The following is a 27,447-nucleotide window of genomic DNA, read 5'->3' as shown; positions in this document are numbered from 1 at the left end:
CTATACTCACCGATTCACAGCCATATTCACTATTTCACAGCCATACTCACTATTTTGCAGCCATACTCACTATTTTGCAGCTATACTCTATATTTCACTGTCATATTCAATATTTTACAGCCATACTCACTATTTCACTGCCATACTCACTGATTCACAGCCATACTCAATATTTTACTACTATACTCACGGATTCACAGCCATATTCAATATTTCACAGCCATACTCACTATTTCACTGCCATACACACTGATTCACTGCCATACTCACTATTTTACTACTATACTCAAGATTTCACTGCTATATTCACTATTTCACAGCCATACTGACTATTTCACAGTTTTACTCAATGTTTCACAGCTTATCTCACTATTTCACCTCACTTTTTCCTTACTACATGTATACTCAATATTTCACTGCTATACTTACTATTTCACTGCAATACTCACTATTTCACTGCCATACTAAATATTTCACTACTATAAATATTTCAGTGCCATACTCACTATTTCACAGTCATACTCACTATTTCACTGCCATACTCACTATTTCACAGCTATACACACTATTTCACTACCATACACACTATTTCATAGCGATACACACTTTTTCACTGCCATATTCACTACTTTACTGCCATATTCATTATTTAACTACTATACTCACTATTTCACAGCCATATTCACTATTTCACAGCCATACTCACTATTTCACTGCCATACTCACTATTTCACTACCATACTCATTGATTCACAGCCATATTCACTGATTCAACACAACCATACTCACTATTTCCCTGCTATATTTATTATTTCACAGCCATACTCACTATTTCACAGCCATACTTAATATTTCACTGCCATATTCATTATTTCATTACTATACTCACTATTTCATTACTATACTCACTATTTCACTGCCATACTCACTATTTCACTGCCATATTCACTACTTTACTGCCATATTCATTATTTCATTACTATAATACTCACTATTTCACTGCCATACTCACTATTTCATTACTATACTCACTATTTCACTGGGTACTTGCTGTCCTCACGGAGTTCTTTGGTGATATCCTCTATAATATACTTCATGTGCTCAAGGCGCCTTGGTTTCAGAAGGACCAACACTGATTTGTCTTGTGGCTGGTTGTTTTTGTGTACACTTAAAAATAAATAAAATGTTATACATTCATCGTATACAAGTATATTTAACCATCTTCATCAACAACACACAGTAACAATGCTAACATTCTATCTATGGAAACAATTAGTAAATGACCTAAGCTAAGCCAATAGTTGACAAATAAACCTGTTCCATTAAGTGTGCAGGTCTTAAGTTTGGCAATAATTCAAATTAGATTCAAACACTGATTTGTAATTTTAACTCATGGATCTCCCATTATATAATAAGATGCTATTTTAATTGACTATATTTTGGATGAACTGAAATATGCATTTTATTTTTATTTTCTTGCACAAAATATTTCTAGTGATATACGCACTGTATTCGGATTCCTGGGTCTCCTGTTTCATGGAATCGAGGTTTAATATCGTCATATCGGCTATTCTTTAAGTGATGGGCGAAGTTCTGTTCAAGAAAAAATGTTCAAAGTAAATCAAGGGGAAACTACTATGTACTGACCACACCTACTGTACTACTGACCACAACTACTGTATTACTGACCACACCTACTGTACTACTGACCACACCTACTGTACTACTGACCACACCTACTGTACTAGTACTACTGACCACACCTACTGTACTACTGACCACACCTACTGTACTACTGACCACACCTACTGTACTACTGACCACACCTACTGTACTACTGACTCTCTACTGTAATACTGACTCTCTACTGTAATACTGACTCTCTACTGTAATACTGACTCTCTACTGTACTACTGACCACATCTACTGTACTACTGACCTCACCTACTGTACTACTGACCACACCTACTGTACTACTGACCACACCTACTGTACTACTGACCTCACCTACTGTACCACTGACCACACCTACTGTACCACTGACCTCACCTACTGTACTACTGACCACACCTACTGTACTACTGACTCTCTACTGTACTATTGACAACACATACTGTACTACTGACCACACCTACTGTACTACTGACCACACCTACTGTATTACTGACCACACCTACTGTACTACTGACCTCACCTACTGTACTACTGACCACACCTACTGTACTACTGACCACACCTACTGTATTACTGACCACACCTACTGTACTACTGACCACACCTACTGTACTACTGACCACACCTACTGTATTACTGACCACACCTACTGTATTACTGACCACCACCTACTGTTACTACTGACCACATCTACTGTACTACTGACCACATCCTACTGTACTACTGACCACACCTACTGTACTACTGACCTCACCTACTGTACTACTGACCACACCACTGTACTACTGACCACACCCTACTGTACTATGACCACATTCTACTGTAATACTGACACACCTACTGTAACTACTGACCACACCTACTGTATACTGACCACCCTACTGTAACTACCCACCTACTGTACTACTGACCACACCTACTTACTGTACCTACTGTACTACTGACACACTACTGTACTACTGACCCACAAGCACCTACTGTACTACTGACCACACCTACTATACTACTGACCACACCTACTGTACTCACACTCGAACTGACCTACTACTGTACTACTGACCACACCTACTGTACCACTGACCACACCTACTGTACTACTGACCACACCTACTGTACTACTGACCACACCTACTGTACTACTGACCACACCTACTGTACTACTGACCACACCTACTGTACTACTGACCACACCTACTGTAATACTGACTCTCTACTGTACTACTGACCACACCTACTGTATTACTGACCACACCTACTGTACTACTGACCACACCTACTGTACTAACTTGACCACACCTACTGTACTAACTGACGACACACCTACTGTCACTATACTCTGACCACACCTACTGTACTACTGACCTACACCTACTGTACTACTGACTCTCTACTGTACTACCACACCTACTGTACTACTGACCACACCTACTGTATTACTGACCACACCTACTGTACTACTGACCTCACCTACTGTACTACTGACCACACATACTGTACTACTGACCACACCTACTGTACTACTGACCACATCTACTGTAATACTGACCACACCTACTGTACTACTGACCACACCTACTGTACTACTGACCATACCTACTGTACTACTGACCACACCTACTGTACTATTGACCACACCTACTGTACTACTGACTCTCTACTGTACTACTGACCACACCTACTGTACTACTGACCACACCTACTGTACTACTGACTCTCTACTGTACTACTGACCACACCTACTGTACTACTGACCACACCTACTGTACTACTGACCACACCTACTGTACTACTGACCACACCTACTGTACTACTGACCACACCTACTGTACTACTGACCACACCTACTGTACTACTGACCACACCTACTGTATTACTGACCACATCTACTGTAATACTGACCATAACTACTGTACTACTGACCACACCTACTGTACAGAGTTGGACTGTACTACAACTCATTATTTCCATACACTTGTATTATAATTGTATAGTTATGCACACAAAAAAAAACTGTATAGTGATCTGTTACCATGGCAACCATGAGAATAACAAACAAACACACAAACTTGCATGCACATCTACATATGGTCTGTAATATTCCTGGTTAGTCTTATTTAAATTAGCTCACAATTTTACAAACAGTAGTCCTGGTACGACCATCTAATCATAGGTCTTCTTTTGGTTACCATGGCAGCTAAATTAAAACATACAATGTTTTGGAAAATAGTACCTGTATCAAAGTAATGGCCATCCTTAGAAAACCCTTTGTATCATGATTTTAATTTTAATTTTTAATAATTTACGCTTAATCAGACAATATCTCCATTATTACCAATCAGAAACCTCCATTATGTTTCCATAGTAACGGTTCTATTAAAATCATAGTTAATTAGCATTGGTAAGTTAGTACACCACTTGAGTAAGTGTGAATGAATGAACATGATATAATAATAAATTGTAGAATTCATTCGAATGTGGCTGTAAACTATTCTGTAAATCCATAATGGAGAAGATTATATACAGTGTAGCAATTTCTCACAATTCAAGGTTTTCCAACCCAAAAAAATTGACAAAAAATTAAAATTAATGTAATCTATAGGGTGTGTTGAAATGCCCATACTACGATGTAAATATATTCCTGCAGGTTTCGTTGGAATACATTTTTAATAAATTGAGCTTAAACGCAAAACTTTGAAGTCCAGAAGTAGATCAGTATCATTAAGTACCAATAATTGCTACGATAGATTTCAAAGAATAATGTACAATATTTATAAGTATACACATACAACAAGGTCAAGGTCAAAGGTCAGTTAAAGATGTTGTGCATATATTACAGATGCATGATAGGTTATGATACACAGCACTTCATCACACTGGTGAACCTTACCACCCCTCAACCTGATGATGGAATGACTGGGTTTGATACTCGACTTTGGACAAGAGGAATGCTGTAAGGGGTTTTCAAAACATTCATGATGGATCCCAGGGTTAAAATCATTGACGATGAATATTAAATATTCATATATTCAAATGTCTTCTTGTTCAAATGAATTAAAAAAAAAAGAAAAAAATACGTATAAGGCCTATATCAATATTCTTCAAACCAGCAAAGGGAATTTAAGACCCATTTATAAATATTATAGTATTATCTGTGAGATGGAACTATTGATTACGAATGAGTGTGATACAGGTATACAATGTATAACGAAAAAAAAAAAAAAAAAACACAAAGGTAAACAGTTATAATTCATACATATATCTACTGTATAAATTTAAAACAAATAAATTATAAGCAGATTTAAAAGCACTAGCAAATGTTTATAAAACATGTCTGATGCTCAAACCTTGATGGAAATGCACAAGAAATAAAAATAAATCTAAACAGATTTTTGCCCTAAAACAGTCTTTAGCACAAAATGTATCAAATCTGAATCACATTTTTAATTCCATTAAATTAATTTTTGGCCAAAAAAGATTTTCCATGCAAAAAGCCAACATCCTTAAAAAGCAACTGAACAAGAAACAGACCCAAATATGTAGAATGTAAAGAAAGAGTGATCGTTCAATGAGCCAGATGCTATCACTGAATAGTGTCAAAGGCATTCTATTATTAGCAAAAAACATCTAAAACAACAACAAAAAAGCAAATCAAAATAAATTAAAAAAATTCAAGTACAGAAATCTGCATGAAATATATGTTCTGGTGTAACATATTGCTTATGTAAAACTAATCAGCATATATATATACCTCAGGCAAACAGCAGGGGAACCACAAAATAGGGGAAAACCCAGGTAAGGGGAGGTAATCATGAAATAGACATGATAACTCGGAGTCACCAAAAGGGGAGATAACCATGAAATAGACATAATAACTTGGAGTCACCAAAAGGGGAGATAACCATGGATTAGACATGATAACTTGGAGTCACCAAAAGGGGAGGTAATCATGAAATAGACATGATAACTCGGAGTCACCAAAAGGGGAGATAACCATGAAATAGACATGATAACTTGGAGTCACCAAAAGGGGAGATAACCATGAAATAGACATGATAACTTGGAGTCACCAAAAGGGGAGATAACCATGAAATAGACATGATAACTTGGAGTCACCAAAAGGGGAGATAACCATGAAATAGACATGATAACTTGGAGTCACCAAAAGGGGAGATAACTGGAATAATACAATATGATAAAATAGAGCAACATTCTGTAGTAAGTGTATAAGTCATATATGCAGCTTTATTTTCTTTGTTCTTTATCATCATTTGATAAATTCTGATATAAAATGTCCTACATGGCCAGACCTTTGTAAGCCAGTTATATAAAAATAAATATGACTTTTAGTATTCAGCACTTCACTACCTCAAGTTCACCAAGTTTGGTCAAGCTAGTCCTAACAACATGTCAGTCATACCTAACAGACAAACTTTAAGCATTGAGGGGGTCTTGATCTGACTTTTCTGGATAATTGATATTCTGTCAACATTACTGATACAGAACAAAGATTATTTTAAGGACAAAGTTTTGTCACTAACAAAAACTGCCCTCTCCAGGTCAACTTGCAAACCAATCATGATCTAGAAAAAAGTTACCTGACCAAGAAAGTCATTACAAAGTACCTGTTACCAATGACAACCACTACCTGACCCAGAAAGTCATTTACCGTTACCAATGACAACCACTACCTGACACAGAAAGTCATTTACTTTTACCAATGACAACCAAGCTTGACTTTGAAATGATTATGTGTGTATGTGCGATTTCACTCATTATCACAATCCAACACAATTAACATTTTTATAAAATGTTAGACAGGTGTTACAGAGATTAGCAAAACATGCTGGTGATGGCGTTCTTAATAACTGAGAATGAAAAGGTCAAGGTTGAACTTAGTAAAATAAACATAGCCGAGTTATAAGTAATAATATTTTGTGCCCGTACTCACATCTTCTTTAAACCATCTACTGAAAATACTGGACTGTAGACAGAAAACAAACAGTTACAAAATGGTCGCACATTTTAAAATTTCAGATACTTTTTGAAATGGTGAATAGATGTTGAAATTAAAATTTAGAAGTGCAAAACAAAAATATTCACAGATATTTATAGGACTTTTATAAACAAACAGACAGGACTACACATACAAAGACACACATCTAAACAACATTAAACATTTATGTTACTTAACTAGTTCAGGAGTGAATTCAAACTTATTTTGAAATTTATTTGAAATTAGTTGAACAAAAAGAAAAAACATTTTTGATGCATGTACTTAAATAATGGTTGAGGTACTTAAAAAACCTTTACATAAAATCTGCTAATTCACAGCTGATTTTAGAAATCAATACAACAAGTATTGACACCAGACTTTAGGTATGTGTGTTGTTTGCAGTAACTGTTGCCGTGAAACATAACAAATTTCTTGATTGTTTTTATAGACAAAATTATTGCTCCTCAGCGACATCCGATTTTCACCTATATTAATTAACCTGGTGCCTAACTTGTACACAACACGTATCTACACCTGAGGTTTGTTACAGCACAATCAATTATTACTAAAAATCACATTTCCACTTCAATTTACACCAATGTTATGGCTGTCTACAACAAAACAATTGTCTGAAAACTTCTTAAAACAATAGCAATGTCAAAACACTCGTTAAACAATATAATTGTTAATCAATAACACGTCGTTCTAATCACTCATTAAACAATAGCATGTCATTCTAGTCATTAAAACAATAGCATGCCATTCTAGTCATTAAAACAATAGCATGTCATTCTAGTCATTAAAACAATTGCATGTCATTCTATTCATTGAAACAATAGCATGTCATTCTAGTCATTAAAACAATAGCATGTCATTCTAGTCATTAAAACAATAGCATGTCATTATAATCATTGAAACAATTGCATGTCATTCTAATCATTGACATTCTAATCTTTGAAACAATAGCATGTCATTATAATCATTGAAATAATAGCATGTCATTCTATTCATTAAAACAATAGCATGTCATTCTATTCATTAAAACAATTGCATGTCATTATAATCATTGAAAAAATATCACATCATTCTAATCACTTGTTAAACAATCGCACATTGTTCTAATACCGTGTTATCAAACAGCAAGTATTTATTCAAACAAAAATATACATACAACATGCAAAATATGTCTAAGTAAGTAATAATCTGTACGCTGGTCAGTCTACAGCCACTGACCAGTTTAGGTGTAAGTGGTAATCAGTACACTGGTCAGTCTACAGCCACTGACCAGTATATGTGTAAGTGGTAATCTGTACACTGGTCAGTCTACAGCCACTGACCAGTTTAGGTGTAAGTGGTAATCTGTACACTGGTCAGTCTACAGCCACTGACCAGTATATGTGTAAGTGGTAATCTGTACACTGGTCAGTCTACAGCCACTGACCAGTATTTTGACCTGTAACCTGTTAAACATGTCCAGTCTGACAGGAAATTAAATATACCCCATGTTTTTTCTTGAATAATTAAAGTGTCTCTGCCAGTGCCTTCCAAAGTTTTTTGTTTAGACAGAGTAAACTAGCAACAATCGTAACAATAATACTTTTAACTTCTGTATAAGATGTGTGAATTAGTGGCCTGTATGATGTACCTGTATGATGTACCTGTATGATGTACATAGTCCTATCTGTACTGTACATTTCACACTAGTTTCTAACAGAGCCTTAAAGCTTCCGGCTAAAACAATTAGGCCTCAACCTTATGACATCAATATTTTAAAGTATGTTCTTGACGTTTATGTACAAACACTAAATACAAATATCATGGTACATCGATCAAAGTTATTACTTCAAAAGGTATAATTATTTTATTTTACAGTCAGTAATTTTTACATGGACCAAGTTGATATCTCTTAAATATACCATGAATGTATCATAACATTTTTGTCTATGTTACATCTCATACAAGGAGGCTGCCATCTCATACAAGGGGGCTGTCATCTCATACAAGGGGGCTGCCATCTCATACAAGGGGGCTGTCATCTCATACAAGGGGGCTGCCATCTCATACAAGGGGGCTGTCATCTCATACAAGGGGGCTGCCATCTCATACAAGGGGGCTGTCATCTTATACAAGGGGGCTGTCATCTCATACAAGGAGGCTGTCATCTCATACAAGGGGGCTGTCATGTCATACAAGGAGGCTGTCATCTCATACAAGGAGGCTGTCATCTCATACAAGGGGGCTGTCATCTCATACAAGGGGGCTGTCATCTCATACAAGGGGGCTGTCATCTCATACAAGGGGGCTGTCATCTCATACAAGGGGGCTGTCATCTCATACAAGGGGGCTGTCATCTCATACAAGGGGGCTGTCATCTCATACAAGGGGGCTGTCATCTCATACAAGGGGGCTGTCATCTCATACAAGGGGGCTGCCATCTCATACAAGGGGGCTGCCATCTTATCATCTTATACAAGGGGACTGTCATCTCATACAAGGGGGCTGTCATCTCATACAAGGGGGCTGTCATCTCATACAAGGGGGCTGTCATCTCATACAAGGGGCTGTCATCTCATACAAGGAGGCTGCCATCTCATACAAGGAGGCTGTCATCTCATACAGGGGGGCTGTCATCTCATACAAGGGGGCTGTCATCTCATACAAGGGGGCTGCCATCTCATACAAGGGGGCTGCCATCTCATACAAGGAGGCTGTCATCTCATACAAGGAGGCTGTCATCTCATACAAGGGGGCTGTCATCTCATACAAGGGGGCTGCCATCTCATACAAGGGGGCTGCCATCTTATCATCTTATACAAGGGGACTGTCATCTCATACAAGGGGACTGTCATCTCATACAAGGGGGCTGTCATCTCATACAAGGGGGCTGTCATCTCATACAAGGGGCTGTCATCTCATACAAGGAGGCTGTCATCTTATCATCTTATACAAGGAGGCTGCCATCTCATACAAGGAGGCTGTCATCTCATACAGGGGGGCTGTCATCTCATACAAGGGGGCTGTCATCTCATACAAGGGGGCTGCCATCTCATACAAGGAGGCTGTCATCTCTTACAAGGAGGCTGTCATCTCATACAAGGAGGCTGTCATCTCATACAAGGAGGCTGCCATCTCATACAAGGGGGCTGTCATCTCATACAAGGGGGCTGTCATCTCATACAAGGAGGCTGTCATCTCATACAAGGAGGCTGCCATCTCATACAAGGAGGCTGTCATCTCATACAAGGGGGCTGCCATCTCATACAAGGGGGCTGCCATCTTATCATCTTATACAAGGGGACTGTCATCTCATACAAGGGGACTGTCATCTCATACAAGGGGGCTGTCATCTCATACAAGGGGGCTGTCATCTCATACAAGGGGCTGTCATCTCATACAAGGAGGCTGTCATCTTATCATCTTATACAAGGAGGCTGCCATCTCATACAAGGAGGCTGTCATCTCATACAGGGGGGCTGTCATCTCATACAAGGGGGCTGTCATCTCATACAAGGGGGCTGCCATCTCATACAAGGAGGCTGTCATCTCATACAAGGAGGCTGTCATCTCATACAAGGAGGCTGTCATCTCATACAAGGAGGCTGCCATCTCATACAAGGGGGCTGTCATCTCATACAAGGGGGCTGTCATCTCATACAAGGAGGCTGTCATCTCATACAAGGAGGCTGCCATCTCATACAAGGAGGCTGTCATCTCATACAAAGGGGCTGCCATCTCATACAAGGGGGCTGTCATCTCATACAAGGGGGCTGTCATCTCATACAAGGGGGCTGTCATCTCATACAAGGGGGCTGTCATCTCATACAAGGGGGCTGTCATCTCATACAAGGGGGCTGCCAGGTGTCTTATACAGGTGTTTTATACAGGTGTCTCATACAGGTGTGTTGTACAGGTGTCTCATACAGGAGTCTTGTACAGGTGTTTTATACAGGTGTCTCATACAGGTGTGTTGTACAGGGGTCTTGTACAGGTGTCTTGTACAGGTGTCTTGTACAGATGTCTTGTACAGGGGTCTTGTACAGATGTCTTGTACAGGGGTCTTGTACAGATGTCTTGTACAGGGGTCTTGTACAGGTGTCTTGTACAGGTGTCTTGTACAGGTGTCTTGTACAGGTGTCTTGTACAGGTGTCTCATACAGGTGTCTTGTACAGGTGTTTTATACAGGTGTCTTGTACAGGTGTCTTGTACAGGTGTCTTGTACAGGTGTCTTGTACAGGTGTCTCATACAGGTGTGTTGTACAGATGTCTTGTACAGGTGTCTTGTACAGGTGTCTTGTACAGGTGTCTTGTACAGGTGTCTTGTACAGGTGTCTCATACAGGTGTGTTGTACAGATGTCTTGTACAGGTGTCTTGTACAGGTATCTCATACAGGTGTCTTGTACAGGTGTCTTGTACGGGTGTCTTGTACAGGTGTCTTGTACAGGTGTCTTGTACAGGTGTCTTGTACATGTGTCTCATACAGGTGTCTTGTACAGGTGTCTTGTACATGTGTCTTGTACATGTGTCTTGTACAGGTGTCTTGTACATGTGTCTTGTACAGGTGTCTTGTACATGTGCCTTGTACATGTGTCTTTTGCCTTATAACACCTTGTACTTGTCACTTATAAATTAATTTTTACATAATTCTGTTCAATGGACAGGGATATCGTAGGCCCATGTTAGACCCATTATTTTTCTCACATACTTCACTACAGTAAAAAGAATTAAATTTGTTGCCTATTCATTATCAATGTCCTATGAGATGCGTACTCTACATATATACATTCAGTTCAAAGTTATAATGCTACCCTATTTTAAGTCAGCATCCTTACGTTTTCCAGCTGTTTATCCCTACCCAGAGTGAGATATATAGAGGTTACACAACGAGCGATTGTTGGATATGGAATTTATTTCACACGAGTAAGTTATTTTTTAAAAGTTACAAAAGACACGAGCTTTAGCGAGTATATAGTTTTGTTCCCTGGACATTTACAACACGACTCTCAGACATACATGTATAGTTTTGTCCCCTTGACATTTACAACATGACTCTCAGACGTCATGTATAGTTTTGTCCCCTGAACATTTACAACACGACTCTCAGACATACATGTAAAGTTTTGTCCCCTTGACATTTACAACACGACTCTCAGACATACATGTATAGTTTTGTCCCCTGGACATTTACAACACGACTCTCAGACATACATGTATAGTTTTGTCCCCTTGACATTTACAACACGACTCTCAGACGTCATGTATATTTTTGTCCCCTGAACATTTACAACACGACTCTCAGACATACATGTAAAGTTTTGTCCCCTTGACATTTACAACACGACTCTCAGACATACATGTATAGTTTTGTCCCCTGGACATTTACAACACGACTCTCAGACATACATGTATAGTTTTGTCCCCTTGACATTTACAACACGACTCTCAGACGTCATGTATAGTTTTGTCCCCTGAACATTTACAACATGACTCTCAGACATACATGTATAGTTTTGTCCCCGGGACATTTACAACACGACTCTCAGACATACATGTATAGTTTTGTCCCCTGAACATTTACAACACGACTCTCAGACATACATGTATAGTTTTGTCCCCTGGACATTTACAACACGACTCTCAGACATACAGGTAAAGTTTTGTCCCCTTGACATTTACAACACGACACTTAAACGTCATGAAAAGTTTTGTCCCCTGGACATTTACAACACGACTCTTAGACGTCATGAAAAGTTTTGTCCCCTGGACATTTACAACACGACACTTAGACGTCATGAAAAGTTTTGTCCCCTGGACATTTACAACACGACTCTTAGACGTCATGAAAAGTTTTGTCCCCTGGACATTTACAACACGACACTTAGACGTCATGAAAAGTTTTGTCCCCTGGACATTTACAACACGACTCTTAGAGGTCATGAAAAGTTTTGTCCCCTGGACATTTACAACACGACTCTCAGACGTCATGTATAGTTATGTCCCCTTGACATTTACAACACGACTCTCAGACATCATGTATAGTTTTGTACCCTGGACATTTACAACACGACTCTCAGACATACATGTATAGTTTTGTCCCCTGGACATTTACAACACGTCACTCTCAGACGTCATGTATATACCTGTAAATAGTTTACATTACAAACATCTAGGTATGGTGGGCGTCAAACTTATAACATCAACATCATTAATTAATGACCGCCATCCTGACGATACTAACACACTGTTTCACCCTGGAGTCGTTCCTGTGTGTTAACATATTAATGTGTATGACTGCTGCGTGGTTACAACGAAACATTATCTGTTTTGTCCCCACACTGGTGAATGTTCATGCTAATATAACATTCAAGATTTTGTCCAAACAACAAAACTAAAATTTCTGGCTTTATATCTATGTACACTGGAAATGATCCTGGCTGAAAACATTTGAATAATATATCTAAATTCTGAAATTAGAAAAATAATTTAAAATCAAATTAATGACCCATCTAGATAATGAAAGACTTTGAAAGTAGGGTAAAAGAATTTAGTATCTTTGTGAAATGTCACCAACAACAGCTCACATTTACTATACAGATCTATTTCTATAGACAGTAACGCTGCCAGTTTTCTGTAAATTCAGATGAATGGACATCAATGAATTCTCAACGAATCGCTTGTTCAGTTGCAATAAGTAAACAACACCAGAATACTATCAACCCTAATAGATAAGCGAGACGATTACCCCTCCCCACACAAAAGAGTTCTGAGCTATTCAGTGTTTATCCTCTATCAAATAGCATTCATAACAGTGCCAATGTATGTCCCTTTATAAAGTGGAGAAAAGAAAAGCCCCTTATGTTAATCCCGCAGGTTTTTTGTATGAAGCCAAATGTATGTGTATACACAGTGTACACACACCTATCGACTCCATCGCACAATGCGCTGCTGTCAAAATATTTGGCGAAGGATTCCTGGAGCGTATTTCTCGCCAAATGTGCAGTTATCAGAACACCTGGGTGTATAAATTGTCGACATTACTCAGGAGGACTTTAATGGCCTAGGTCCCACACACTACAATCTGTCTTTATTGATTATAGGCAAAACAGAAAATCTCTACACAAGTTAAAAAAACATGAGTCCTTTTATATACAATTACATGTACATGTGGGAAATGCAATCGATGACACTTTTTTTTCGATTTTATAGATGACAGGGGCTATCATCAGAACTACTAAAGCTCCAGGAAATGTCTGTTGTATTACAACGTTTAGCATAAAGCCATTAAATCTTAAACCACATGTTTCTGCAGGCCTTGTCAGACTCCAGAAGTGTAACAATACATCTACATTACCTCCAAGTCGGTATTGATCGAGGAACGGTCCACATCAATATCATACATCATTTACACACCTGAACTCTCTCTATGTTAGAGTTGAAAGGATATCTGCAACCTTATATGTGATACTGGTATTTTCTGTTTTATATGTTAAACTGGTATTTTCTGTTTATCAAGTTATCTGACAGCCTGTTGCCTGTGATTAATGTTAATTGGAATTAAGTATATGTGCTACCTTACACCTATGATTTGTGTTAGAGATAAGGGCATATGCTACCTTATACATCATACCTGTATTTTGTGTTAGAGTTAAGGGTTTATGCTACCTTACAGTTACACATTGTACCTATATTTTGTGTTAGAGTTAAGGTTATATGCTACCTGACACATCATATCCATGATTTGTGTTAGAGTTAAGGGTAAATGCTACCTTATACATTATACCTACATTTTGTGTCAGAGTTAAGGTTATATACTTCTAACTTTACATGTGCCTTTAGACTATCAATATTCCCATTCAAAATAAAATTATTATTTTAAACAGCTTGCTTACTGGTGTAGAAAACTGTGGATTGGACACTTAAAGTTTATATATATATCCTTAAAGTAAATCAGAAAGTGACCGTCCTAATACACATCCCACACACTGAAATTCTTTCCTCAAGTACAACGCTGACCTCAGCCCCCTATTAGCACTAGATCAATCAAAAGACTCTCTACTATCAATCAAAGACACTTTTAAATGGGCTATATATGAAAACAAACAGTTTAGCGAGATTAAAGGTTTCTGAGCCAAGTAGGGGACCCTTCTCGCTGTGTTTATAATCACTAACAGGGTTGCCAACACTGACATCAATATTCATGATATAATTACAACTTCTAAAACAACTCATTTGTTTAAATTTCTCTAAAATTGATTTAGTCTCTTGCTTTATTTAAATCATCTCATCATACAATAGTAAAATGATGGATTAATCAAGTAATAAAAAGATTTGTTTAATAAAACAATTTAAACCAAATCAAATACATTTTTAGGATTTTGTGCGTTCAGCACTAGTACTTGTGCCAATACTTTTGTCAATATTTCTGAAAAAAATTCACAAATTTGAAACAATGCTTTTAATGAAATTCAAAGTACTTTCAAACCTTTATCATCAAATAACTGGAAGATAGGGTATATTACACGAACTACCTTTATGGAGTGTCTGATTAACATGGCCAGGCCAAGTGTTTATTTAACAGATAGGACCTGTAATTGATGGTTGATTTATAATGTATGTACCTGTCAACAGGTATGAAGGGTTTGTTTACCTGCTACAGTTAACAAGTGTTTGTTCAATATTACATTATAAATAGTCTGTGATGAGTTTAACAGAGAATTTCTCAGGTGATTTGAATACAATTTTCCTAAATCTAAGCTACAATTATTAAGTGTACATATATTTCAGAAGTGTAAACAGGGCCACTTAGTCGTGGACAAATCACCATCACACAAGGAAATACCAGAGTTCTGCTGCCGTCACACCTAAACTACACGTGATTATAACACTGTGACGGTTAATTCTGGACATACTCGCCCCTTATGACACCACGCTAATCTCTACGTGGAACTCTTCAGACTGACTACCTGTCCATAAATATTTTTGTAAATAACTTCACAGCTTAATTCTGATACACTACCTGCTCACAGTTATTTCTAATATTCTAGAGATAGGGTCAAGGGCCATTATTGAGGAACCAAGAAAACTACCACTTTACACACATTATTGAGGATACATCACCAAAATATACCTGTTATTGAGGATACATCACCAAAATATACCTGTTATTGAGGATACAACTCCACTATACACACGTTATTGAGGATACAACTCCACTATACACCTGTTATTAAGGATACAACTCCAATATACACCTGTTATTGAGGATACAACTCCACTATACACCTGTTATTAAGGATACAACTCCACTATACACACGTTATTGAGGATACAACTCCACTATACACACGTTATTGAGGATACAACTCCACTATACACCTGTTATTGATGATACAACTCCAATATACACCTGTTATTGAGGATACAACTCCAATATACACCCATTATTTAGGATACAATTCCACTATACACCCGTTATTGAGGATACAACTCTACTATACACCTGTTATTGAGGATACAATTCCACTATACACCTGTTATTGAGGATACAACTCTAATATACACCTGTTATTGAGGATACAACTCCACTATACACCCGTTATTGAGGATACAACTCCACTATACACCTGTTATTGAGGATACAACTCCACTATACACCTGTCATTGAGGATACAACTCCATTATACACCTGTTATTGAGGATACAACTCCACTATACACCTGTTATTGAGGATACAACTCCAATATACACCTGTTATTGAGGATACAACTCCACTATACACCTGTTATTGAGGATACAACTCCACTATACACCTGTTATTGAGGATACAACTCCACTATACACCTGTTATTGAGGATACAACTCCAATATACACCTGTTATTGAGGATACAACTCCAATATACACCTGTTATTGAGGATACAACTCCAATATACACCTGTTATTGAGGATACAACTCTACTATACACCTGTTATTGAGGATACAACTCCACTATACATCTGTTATTGAGGATACAACTCCAATATACACCTGTTATTGATGATACAACTCCACTATACACCTGTTATTGAGGATACAACTCCACTATACACCTGTTATTGAGGATACAACTCCAATATACACCTGTTATTGAGGATACAACTCCACTATATACCTGTTATTGAGGATACAACTCCAATATACACCTGTTATTGAGGATACAACTCCAATATACACCTGTTATTGATGATACAACTCCACTATACACCTGTTATTGAGGATACAACTCCATTTACACCCGTTATTGAGGATACAACTCCACTATACACCTGTTATTGAGGATACAACTCCAATATATACCTGTCATTGAGGATACAACTCCACTATACACCTGTTATTGAGGATACAACTCCACTATACACCTGTTATTGAGGATACAACTCCACTATACACACGTTATTGAGGATACAACTCCACTATATACCTGTCATTGAGGATACAACTCCACTATACACCTGTTATTAAGGATACAACTCCACTATATACCTGTCATTGAGGATACAACTCCACTATACACCTGTTATTAAGGATACAACTCCAATATACACCTGTTATTGAGGATACAACTCCAATATACACCTGTCATTGAGGATACAACTCCACTATACACCTGTTATTGAGGATACAACTCCACTATACACCTGTCATTGAGGATACAACTCCATTATACACCTGTTATTGAGGATACAACTCCACTATACACCCGTTATTGAGGATACAACTCCAATATATACCTGTTATTGAGGATACAACTCCAATATACACCTGTTATTGAGGATACAACTCTACTATATACCTGTTATTGAGGATACAACTCCACTATACACACGTTATTGAGGATACAACTCCACTATATACCTGTCATTGAGGATACAACTCCACTATACACCTGTTATTAAGGATACAACTCCAATATACACCTGTTATTGAGGATACAACTCCAATATACACCTGTTATTGAGGATACAACTCCAATATATACCTGTCATTGAGGATACAACTCCACTATACACCTGTTATTAAGGATACAACTCCACTATACACCTGTTATTGAGGATACAACTCCAATATACACCTGTTATTGAGGATACAATTCCACTTTACACCTGTTATTTTGGATACAACTCTAATATACACCCATTATTTAGGATAATATAGATTAGCAATGGTAACATACATATGCCACACAGTACAGAGACTACAATAGACAGAACACAACAGATAATCTTCAATCAGAACAACTGCCACTTAATCAATATAATATGTAAATGAGCTCGGATGTGTTCTGTGGTTACCAGGTGTAATATTGAAATAGCTATTAAGACAACAGGACAATGTTGGGTTTGTTCATCTAAGTAATACCTACAGTACATATACCTACGATCTAGGAAGGATTAGATATTCCTTAAGTCAACAGTACGAAGACAGCAGGCTGTTGTAGATAATGATTTACTACAGCTACAAATATGACCCATTTTGCTCAACGATGTAAGGTCCCCCCGTAGTGATCTTGACCGACTAGAGTATGAATGCAGTCTTTGGTCAATCGTGATCTTGTCCAACTAGAGTATGACTCCAGTCTTTGGTCAATCGTGATCTTGACCGACTAGAGTATGACTCCAATCTTTGGTCAATCGTGATCTTGTCCGACTAGAGTATGACTCCAGTCTTTGGTCAATCGTGATCTTGACCGACTAGAGTATGACTCCAGTCTTTGGTCAATCATGATCTTGTCCGACTAGAGCATGACTCCAGTCTTTGGTCAATTGTGATCTTGTCCGACTAGAGCATGACTCGAGTCCTTGGTCAATCGTGATCTTGACCGACTAGAGTATGACTCCAGTCTTTGGTCAATCCTGATCTTGTTCGACTAGAGTATGACTCCAGTCTTTGGTCAATTGTGATCTTGACCGACTAAAGTATGACTCCAGTCTTTGGTCAATTGTGATCTTGTCCGACTAGAGCATGACTCCAGTCTTTGGTCAATCGTGATCTTGTCCGACTAGAGTATGACTCCAGTCTTTGGTCAATCGTGATCTTGTCCGACTTGAGCATGACTTCAATCTTTGGTCAATTGTGATCTTGTCTGACTAAAGTATGACTCCTGAGTCCTATGCCACTTGGAATTTGGCTAAAGTTGAAGTACATGTATGAATTTGGACATTTGTTGTTCCACCAGACTCATATTAAATTACATTATCAAGAGTTTACTGAGCTGCTGTATGTACGGTTACTGAACTGGTGTATGTATGGTTACTGAACTGCTGTATGTACGGTTACTGAACTGCTGTATGTATGGTTACTGAACTGTTGTATGTACGGTTACTGAACTGTTGTATGTATGGTTACTGAACTGGTGTATGGTTACTGAACTGTTGTATGTATGGTTACTGAACTGCTGTATGTATGGTTACTGAACTGTTTTATGTATGGTTACTGAACTGTTGTATGTATGGTTACTGAACTGGTGTATGGTTACTGAACTGTTGTATGTATGGTTACTGAACTGTTGTATGTATGGTTACTGAACTGTTGTATGTATGGTTACTGAACTGTTGTATGTATGGTTACTGAACTGTTGTATGTATGGTTACTGAACTGTTGTATGTATGGTTACTGAACTGCTGTATGTATGGTTACTGAACTGTTGTATGTATGGTTACTGAACTGCTGTATGTACGGTTACTGAACTGCTGTATGTATGGTTACTGAACTGTTGTATGTATGGTTACTGAACTGCTGTATGTATGGTTACTGAACTGTTGTATGTACGGTTACTGAACTGTTGTATGTATGGTTACTGAACTGTTGTATGTACGGTTACTGAACTGCTGTATGTATGGTTACTGAACTGTTGTATGTATGGTTACTGAACTGTTGTATGTATGGTTACTGAACTGTTGTATGTATGGTTACTGAACTGTTGTATGTATGGTTACTGAACTGTTGTATGTATGGTTACTGAACTGTTGTATGTATGGTTACTGAACTGCTGTATGTATGGTTACTGAACTGTTGTATGTATGGTTACTGAACTGCTGTATGTACGGTTACTGAACTGCTGTATGTATGGTTACTGAACTGTTGTATGTATGGTTACTGAACTGCTGTATGTATGGTTACTGAACTGCTGTATGTATGGTTACTGAACTGTTGTATGTACGGTTACTGAACTGTTGTATGTATGGTTACTGAACTGTTGTATGTACGGTTACTGAACTGCTGTATGTATGGTTACTGAACTGTTGTATGTACAGTTACTGAACTGTTGTATGTACGGTTACTGAACTGCTGTATGTATGGTTACTGAACTGCTGTATGTATGGTTACTGAACTGCTGTATGTATGGTTACTGAACTGTTGTATGTACGGTTACTGAACTGTTGTATGTATGGTTACTGAACTGCTGTATGTACGGTTACTGAACTGCTGTATGTATGGTTACTGAACTGTTACTGAACTGCTGTATGTATGGCTACTCTGTTGTATGTATGGCTACTGAACTGCTGTATGTATGGTTACTGAACTGCTGTATGTATGGTTACTGAACTGTTGTATGTACGGTTACTGAACTGCTGTATGTATGGTTACTGAACTGTTGTATGTACAGTTACTGAACTGTTGTATGTACGGTTACTGAACTGTTGTATGTACAGTTACTGAACTGCTGTATGTACAGTTACTGAACTGTTGTATGTATGGTTACTGAACTGCTGTATGTATGGTTACTGAACTGCTGTATGTATGGTTACTGAACTGTTGTATGTATGGTTACTGAACTGCTGTATGTATGGTTACTGAACTGTTGTATGTATGGTTACTGAACTGCTGTATGTACGGTTACTGAACTGGTGTATGTATGGTTACTGAACTGTTGTATGTACGGTTACTGAACTGTTGTATGTATGGTTACTGAACTGGTGTATGGTTACTGAACTGTTGTATGTATGGTTACTGAACTGCTGTATGTATGGTTACTGAACTGTTTTATGTATGGTTACTGAACTGTTGTATGTACGGTTACTGAACTGTTGTATGTATGGTTACTGAACTGGTGTATGGTTACTGAACTGTTGTATGTATGGTTACTGAACTGCTTTATGTATGGTTACTGAACTGTTGTATGTATGGTTACTGAACTGTTGTATGTATGGTTACTGAACTGGTGTATGGTTACTGAACTGTTGTATGTATGGTTACTGAACTGCTGTATGTATGGTTACTGAACTGTTGTATGTATGGTTGCTGAACTGCAGTATGTATGGTTACTGAACTGCTGTATGTATGGTTACTGAACTGCTGTATGTATGGTTACTGAAGCTTACTAATCAGAATGACTGCTGAGCTGCCATAGTAAGTCTGGGTACCACACCAGGTGTAATAACTACAACATGTAACTATTCCACATTACAAGACAAATTGTACTGGTTAACTAGGTTTATGAATTGATATTCACGCCGACCCCCTCGGACAAAGCTTACTTTAAATATACAGGTATTTCAAAGCTTATAGCGTTTGTTAACCGGGATTCCAGTGTACCGTTAAGACTTATAAAGACTTTGTCCATTAAGGGCCGAGTGTTTGGACGGTCTCCAACATCTACTCCCTAACAAACACAAGCCATATACTGGAACGTTCTTCAGTGATCCGATGGTTGTGTACCATTCAAGGCCAGGAACAGTCAACTTGTCTTTATACACCAGTATTATACTAACTCTACTGAGGAAATACGGTGAATTATCTACGCGTTACTCAGTAAATACGACGGCCGAGAGAATAGGAATTCTAACTGATCAAACATGCCTAAAGTTTAATGTGAAGCAATCAGGGACGCAATCATCTGTCACACACTTGTGTTGTTCTTTGTGATTACAGATAAGACACTTTCTCTTTCCAGTAAGACATGTCTTAGTCCAGCATGTTCTATACCCATACTGACCAGTAAGACATGTCTTAGTCCAGCATGTTCTATACCTATACTGACCAGTAAGACATGTCTTAGTCCAGCATGTTCTATACCTATACTGACCAGTAAGACATGTCTTAGTCCAGCATGTTCTATACCGATACTGACCAGTAAGACATGTCTTAGTCCAGCATGTTCTATACCTATACTGACCAGTAAGACATGTCTTAGTCCAGCATGTTCTATACCTATACTGACCAGTAAGACATGTCTTAGTCAAGCATGTTCTATACCAATACTGACCAGTAACATGTTCTATACCGATACTGACTAGTAACATGTTCTATACCTATACTGACCAGTAAGACATGTCTTAGTCCAGCATGTTCTATACCTATACTGACCAGTAAGACATGTCTTAGTCCAGCATGTTCTATACCGATACTGACCAGTAAGACATGTCTTAGTCCAGCATGTTCTATACCGATACTGACCAGTAAGACATGTCTTAGTCCAGCATGTTCTATACCGATACTGACCAGTAAGACATGTCTTAGTCCAGCATGTTCTATACTGATACTGACCAGTAAGACATGTCTTAGTCCAGCATGTTCTATACCGATACTGACCAGTAAGACATGTCTTAGTCCAGCATGTTCTATACCGATACTGACTAGTAACATGTTCTATACCGATACTGAGTAAGACATGTCTTAGTCCATCATGTTCTATACCGATACAGACCAGTAACATGTTCTATACCTATACTGACCAGTAAGACATGTCTTAGTCCAGCATGTTCTATACCGATACTGACCAGTAAGACATGTCTTAGTCCAGCATGTTCTATACCAATACTGACCAGTAAGACATGTCTTAGTCCAGCATGTTCTATACCGATACTGACCAGTAAGACATGTCTTAGTCCAGCATGTTCTATACCAATACTGACCAGTAAGACATATGTCTTAGTCCAGCATGTTCTATACCGATACTGACCAGTAACATGTCCTATACCTATACTGACCAGTAACATGTTCTATACCGATACTGACCAGTAAGACATGTCTTAGTCCAGCATGTTCTATACCGATACTGACCAGTAAGACATGTCTTAGTCCAGCATGTTCTATACCGATACTGAGTAAGACATGTCTTAGTCCATCATGTTCTATACCGATACAGACCAGTAACATGTTCTATACCTATACTGACCAGTAAGACATGTCTTAGTCCAGCATGTTCTATACCGATACTGACCAGTAAGACATGTCTTAGTCCAGCATGTTCTATACCAATACTGACCAGTAAGACATGTCTTAGTCCAGCATGTTCTATACCGATACTGACCAGTAAGACATGTCTTAGTCCAGCATGTTCTATACCAATACTGACCAGTAAGACATATGTCTTAGTCCAGCATGTTCTATACCGATACTGACCAGTAACATGTCCTATACCTATACTGACCAGTAACATGTTCTATACCGATACTGACCAGTAAGACATGTCTTAGTCCAGCATGTTCTATACCGATACTGACCAGTAAGACATGTCTTAGTCCAGCATGTTCTATACCGATACTGACCAGTAAGACATATGTCTTAGTCCAGCATGTTCTATACCGATACTGACCAGTAAGACATATGTCTTAGTCCAGCATGTTCTATACCGATACTGACCAGTAAGACATATGTCTTAGTCCAGCATGTTCTATACCGATACTGACCAGTAACATGTCCTATACCTATACTGACCAGTAACATGTTCTATACCGATACTGACCAGTAAGACATGTCTTAGTCCAGCATGTTCTATACCCATACTGACCAGTAACATGTTCTATACCGATACTGACCAGTAACATGTTCTATACCGATACTGACCAGTAACATGTTCTATACCGATACTGACCAGTAAGACATGTCTTAGTCCAGCATGTTCTATACCGATACTGACCAGTAAGACATGTCTTAGTCCAGCATGTTCTATACCGATACTGACCAGTAAGACATGTCTTAGTCCAGCATGTTCTATACCGATACTGACCAGTAACATGTTCTATACCGATACTGACCATGTAACATGTTCTATACCCATACTGACCAGTAACATGTTCTATACCAATACTGACCAGTAAGACATGTCTTAATCCAGCATGTTCTATACCAATACTGACCAGTGAGACATGTTTTAGTCCAGCATGTTCTATACCCATACTGACCAGTAACATGTCCTATACCTATACTGACCAGTAACATGTTCTATACCGATACTGACCAGTAACATGTTCTATACGGATACTGACCAGTAACATGTTCTATACCCAAACTGACCAGTAAGACATGTCTTAGTCCAGCATTTTCTATACGGATACTGACCAGTAACATGTTCTATACCCAAACTGACCAGTAAGACATGTCTTAGTCCAGCATTTTCTATACCGATACTGACCAGTAACATGTTCTATACCGATACTGACCAGTAACATGTCCTATACCTATACTGACCAGTAACATGTTCTATACCGATACTGACCAGTAACATGTTCTATACCGATACTGACCAGTAACATGTTCTATACCCATACTGACCAGTAACATGTTCTATACCCATACTGACCAGTAACATGTTCTATACCGATACTGACCAGTAACATGTTCTATACCGATACTGACCAGTAACATGTTCTATACCCATACTGACCAGTAACATGTTCTATACCCATACTGACCAGTAACATGTTCTATACCGATACTGACCAGTAACATGTTCTATACCGATACTGACCAGTAACATGTTCTATACCCATACTGACCAGTAACATGTTCTATACCTATACTGACCAGTAACATGTTCTATACCGATACTGACCAGTAACATGTTCTATACCTATACTGACCAGTAACATGTTCTATACCTATACTGACCAGTAACATGTTCTATACCGATACTGACCAGTAACATGTTCTATACCCATACTGACCAGTAACATGTTCTATACCGATACTGACCAGTAACATGTTCTATACAGATACTGACCAGTAACATGTTCTATACCGATACTGACCAGTAACATGTTCTATACCCATACTGACCAGTAACATGTTCTATACCTATACTGACCAGTAACATGTTCTATACCGATACTGACCAGTAACATGTTCTATACCGATACTGACCAGTAACATGTTCTATACCGATACTGACCAGTAACATGTTCTATACCTATACTGACCAGTAACATGTTCTATACCGATACTGACCAGTAACATGTTCTATACCGATACTGACCAGTAACATGTTCTATACCTATACTGACCAGTAACATGTTCTATACCGATACTGACCAGTAACATGTTCTATACCGATACTGACCAGTAACATGTTCTATACCGATACTGACCAGTAACATGTTCTATACCGATACTGACCAGTAACATGTTCTATACCGATACTGACCAGTAACATGTTCTATACCGATACTGACCAGTAACATGTTCTATACCTATACTGACCAGTAACATGTTCTATACCCATACTGACCAGTAACATGTTCTATACCGATACTGACCAGTAACATGTTCTATACCGATACTGACCAGTAACATGTTCTATACCCATACTGACCAGTAACATGTTCTATACTAATACTGATAAACTTCTTTAAACAAGGTTTTTCATGTTAAGTCGTTATTCTGTCAAAGTGATATTTATGTCATAAACTTGTTAATTGATTTGTCAGGCTAAAAGACTTCTACAATATATATACATGTATTGTTGACTTATTTTAACTAAGACACCTGTACAACACACTTGTACAACTTATTTGTATCAACACTGTACACACACTTGTATAACTTACTTTTATCAACACTGTACACACACTTGTACAACTTACTTGTTTCACTTGTTGTACAACACTCTAGTATAACACGTACACTTGCATGAGAAATTTGATTATATCCATATTACAGTGAATGATAACAAATAAGACACTTGTATTTATAAGATACTTGTATAAGATACTTGTATTACCAGTTGACACTTTTAAAAGACACTTGTGAAAGACACTTGTATAAGATATTTATGAAAGACACTTGTATAAGATATTTATGAAAGACACTTGTATAAGATATTTGTATAAGACATGTGAAAGACACTTGTATAAGATATTTGTATAAGACATGTGAAAGACACTTGTATAAGATATTTGTATAAGACTTGTGAAAGACACTTGTATAAGATATTTGTATAAGACTTGTGAAAGACACCTCTATAAGATATTTTGAAAGACACTTGAATAATACCTATATAAGATATTTGTGAAAGACACTTGTGTAAGATATATATACACTGTATTTGTATAAGACTTGTGTAAGACATCAAATAGGATGATATCACTAACCAGACTATTACAACCTTCCACACCATCTCACCCCCATCTCACCCCCATCTCACCCCATCTCACCCCCATCTCACCCCATCTCACCCCATCTCACCCCAAGGAGATTAATGATCCCTTTTTCCTGTTATATTTTTATCCTTGTCACATAATATGTAACTGTGACTTCATAAGGTCATAGTAACTTCATAATGTTACCATGACATCATAATGTTACCATGACATCATAATGTTACCATGACATCATAATGTTATCATAACATCATAATGTTACCATGACGTCATGTTACCATGACATCATAATGTTACCATGACGTCATGTTACCATAACATCATAATGTTCCCATGACATCATAATGTTACCGTGACATAATGTTACCATGACATCATAATGTTACCATAACATCATAATGTTACCATAACATAATGTTACCATGACATCATAATGTTACCATGATATCATGTTACCATAGCATCATAATGTTACCATGACATCATAATGTTACCGTGACATAATGTTACCATGACATCATAATGTTACCATGACATCATAATGTTACAGTGACATAATGTTACCATAACATCATAATGTTACCATGACATCATAATGTTACCATGACATCATAATGTTACCGTGACATAATGTTACCATGACATCATAATGTTACCATAACATCATAATGTTACCATGACATCATAATGTTACAGTGACATGTTACCATGACATCATAATGTTACCATAACATCATAATGTTACCATGACGTCATAATGTTACCATGACATCATAATGTTACCATGACATCCTAATCTTACGTACGGGTGAATCTCCTCTCTCCACCCTGGATTGATACACAGACATCTCAGACATGGACCACTGTACATGTGCTATACACTTTAGTAACTAAGTGATATATAAATCTTACGTTAACCTTGATGATACTTACATTATTTCTACTCTGTCTCTGCCCTTTACGAGGTGTTTTGTATGGCGAAATTGATTGATAACTGAAATCAGACAAAAACAAATCATTAGAAATATCATAGAATACGAGATGAAAATGGAAAATCTTAAGAAAGGCTGAAATTTGTTTCTTTAGTGGAAACTATACATGCAATTAGCCAATTGGCTGAAGATTTTCATCTCTGTAGAATCAAATGTAAGATGTGATGTCCCCGGTTAGTCGGGAGATGTCCCTGGTTATATATATAGTCGGGAGATGTCCCTGGTTAGTCTGGAGATGTCCCTGGTTAGTCTGGAGATGTCCCTGGTTATATATATAGTTGGGAGATGTCCCTGGTTATATATAACGTCGGGAGATGTCCCTGGTTATATATATAGTCGGGAGATGTCCCCGGTTAGACGGCAGATGTCCCTGGTTATATATATAGTCGGGAGATGTCCCTGGTTATATATATAGTCGGGAGATGTCCCCG

General features: G+C 37.8%; 1 protein-coding gene across 5 annotated transcripts in view; it reads right to left on the bottom strand.

Moving 5' to 3' along the window:
- The window catches only part of LOC117316068 (doublecortin domain-containing protein 2-like), a 107,340-nt gene that overhangs the window by 40,364 nt on the left and 39,529 nt on the right, over positions 1–27,447 (bottom strand). For all 5 annotated transcript variants that reach the window (XM_033870545.1, XM_033870547.1, XM_033870549.1 and 2 more), the window contains exons 2-5: positions 26,958–27,018; positions 6,623–6,655; positions 1,508–1,593; positions 1,033–1,167 (exon numbers count right to left, since the gene is read on the bottom strand). In XM_033870545.1, the coding sequence (XP_033726436.1) occupies positions 1,033–1,167; positions 1,508–1,593; positions 6,623–6,655; positions 26,958–27,018 (315 nt within the window). The remainder of the gene's footprint in view (positions 1–1,032; positions 1,168–1,507; positions 1,594–6,622; positions 6,656–26,957; positions 27,019–27,447) is intronic.

Source organism: Pecten maximus, chromosome 18 (genome assembly GCF_902652985.1).
Source record: "Pecten maximus chromosome 18, xPecMax1.1, whole genome shotgun sequence".
Taxonomy (NCBI): domain Eukaryota; kingdom Metazoa; phylum Mollusca; class Bivalvia; order Pectinida; family Pectinidae; genus Pecten; species Pecten maximus.
The sequence above is the reverse complement of the archived record's forward strand: the minus strand, read 5'-3'. Positions and strand labels throughout refer to the sequence as shown.